This window comes from Pteropus vampyrus, unplaced genomic scaffold (assembly GCF_000151845.1).
Source record: "Pteropus vampyrus isolate Shadow unplaced genomic scaffold, Pvam_2.0 Scaffold226, whole genome shotgun sequence".
In the NCBI taxonomy this organism is placed as follows: domain Eukaryota; kingdom Metazoa; phylum Chordata; class Mammalia; order Chiroptera; family Pteropodidae; genus Pteropus; species Pteropus vampyrus.
This window is the reverse complement of record NW_011889007.1, coordinates 992,081-994,563: the sequence shown is the minus strand read 5'-3', so window position 1 is coordinate 994,563 and position 2,483 is coordinate 992,081. Positions and strand designations below refer to the sequence as shown.

The following is a 2,483-nucleotide window of genomic DNA, read 5'->3' as shown; positions in this document are numbered from 1 at the left end:
TTTGCCTCTTCAAGGCCCGCAGGAGGATCGCTGGTTCGGTGCTTCACCTGATTAGGTCAGACCCGCCCAGAGCACTTGCCCTTTCGATGAACTCCGAGTCGACTGATTAGGGACTTTAATGACATCTGCTAAATCTCTTCACCTTTACCACCACAGGGGGGAAGCCCACTCTTAGGCACAAGTCTCAAGTCTCATCCACACTCCAGCAGAGGGCGCTCAGCATGAAGATACCAGGGCCTGGGATCTGCAGTCTTAGGATTCTGCCTATCAGACTGGCCAAGACGAACATTTTCGATGATATGACGCAGACTGTCATACTTTGCGAGTGGGCACACAGCGACCTTTCTTTGTAAGAACTCACTCCGCAAAGGAGGTTCGCCGTGGCACCACGCAAGGCAGCGAAAGGCTAGAAACAGTAGAAACGCCCACCGGTAGGGGCCGGTTAAGTCAGCGCTGTTACGCGCACAGCTGCAGTTGTTGAAAAGAACATGGATTTTGTTCAATGAAGGCTCTCAGACTGTGAGAGCCGGCCTCCCAGACGGCCCTCGACGATTCTCAGCTGACGTTTGTGGTTTTACATAATTCCCTCCCTCATCGTATCGAGGGTGTTCTGCGTAACCAATAGAATATGGAGGAAGCGATAGCATGTCACTGCTGAGATTAGGTTATAAGAGACACCACGGCTCCCGTCCGGTTCACACTCTCTTGGATCACTCACCCCGGGGGTTGCTGGCTGCCATGTGGTGAGGCTGTCCCAATGACAACCCATGGAGAAAGCTACGAGCAAGAAATTGAGGCCTCCTGCCAACAGCCGGGCATGTGAAAAGCTCGGTGGTGAAGCTTTCATCCCCAGCCAAGCCTTCGGGTGACGCAGCCCGGCCGACAGCCTGACTGCCACCTCACGAGAGACCCGGAACCAGAAATATTCAACTAAGTCACTCCTAGACTCATGACCCATAGAAATTGTGAGATAAGAAATGTTTGTCATTCTAAGTCACTACATTTGGGGTTGGTTTGTTATACTTAAGTAGCTAACTAATACATAAAGATACTATGCCAGAGGGAAGAAACAAAACGCAGAATCGTGGATAGAGTATGCTACCATGTGCGTAAAAATGTGCATATAGAGAAATTATGTAATATATACACATAATTTATTCCCCCAAAAGGATACATAAAAACTAGCAGTGGTGGCTGCCACCTCCATAAGGTGGGGGTCAAGGACCGGAGGGCAATTTTCACCAGTAAATCTTTGTATCTGTGGCGCTTTGTGCATTTTGTACCATATATATGTGTATGTGTCTATTTCTGTATGTATGTATGCATTTCCTATTCTGAATGAATGAATGAGTGATGACGGAAGGAAGGAAAGATGGAAGGAAGAATAAATGACTCATTTACCTTGATCAAGGCTCTCGCAGCCTTCCGACAAGCCTCGTAGTACTGGTTGAAATTAAGAATTTCCCAGTTTTCGGTGCTCTTTGATACGAGGGCCGGATAAGTCCCAAATCGGCTGACTGACTCCCGAAAAAGTTCGGGGATGGTTACTGGGGTCTCGTGGCCTGGCCCATGTCTCGACAGCCTCAGAAGGACTTCTCCATCTGCGTGAGCGGTCCACAGCCCAGAATTAAGTGGCATGGTGTCTAAAAAACAATGCGCATACCTTAATTGTCAAGTACTTTATTGCTTTAAAAAAAAAAATGCTAACCGTCATCTGAGCCCGCTGGAAAAATTGTGCTGATAGGCTTGCTCAAAGCAAGGTTGCCACAAACTTTCAATTTGTAAAAAAGGCAGTCTCTAAGAAGTGCGCAAAACGAGACAGTGCAATGAGGTGTGCCTATACCCTAGACTGGGTGGCCGAAACACAGAAATTTAATCTCTCCCAGTTCTGGAGATGAAATTCTGAGGTCCAGGTGCCAGCCGGTTGGGTCCTTCAGAGGCTGTGACGGAGAATCCATTCCGGGCCTCTCCCCTACCTCCTGGTGACCAGCGACTTTCTGGCCATCTTTGGCGTTCCTTGGCATGTGGAAGCGTCACCCTGATCTCTGCCTTCACCGTCACGTGGTATTCTCCCTGCGTGTGTGTCTGTGTCCAAATTTCCCCTTTCTGTAAGGACACTAGTCATATTGGATTAAGACTCATCCTGTCAGCCATGAGGTACCGGGTAACTGTTAGGGGCGCAACATATGAATTTGGGGGGATGTCTTAGTCCATTTGGGCTACTAACAAAATGCCATAAACAGGCGGTTTCGAAACAACAGACATTTATTTCCCACACTTCTGGAGGCCGGGAAGTCCAAGGTCAAATCGCCAGCAGGTCTGACACCCTGCCTACTGGTTCATAGACATCTTCCAACTATACCCTCACTGGGAAGGAGGGGCAGCGAGCTCTGTGGGGTCTGCGTAAGGACCTTGATCCCATCCAGGGGCTCCACCCTCATGACCTCATCACCGCCCAGAGTCCCTGCCGCCAAGCGCGTCAC

General features: G+C 49.3%; 1 protein-coding gene across 1 annotated transcript in view; it reads right to left on the bottom strand.

Annotated features, from left to right (window-relative positions):
* The window catches only part of ACSBG2 (acyl-CoA synthetase bubblegum family member 2), a 24,647-nt gene extending 23,009 nt beyond the window's left edge, over positions 1 to 1,638 (bottom strand). Inside the window, exon 1 of the mRNA XM_023538600.1 lies at positions 1,402 to 1,638. Within this exon, the coding sequence (XP_023394368.1) occupies positions 1,402 to 1,638 (237 nt within the window). The remainder of the gene's footprint in view (positions 1 to 1,401) is intronic.
* Between the last annotated feature and the right edge of the window lie 845 nt (positions 1,639 to 2,483).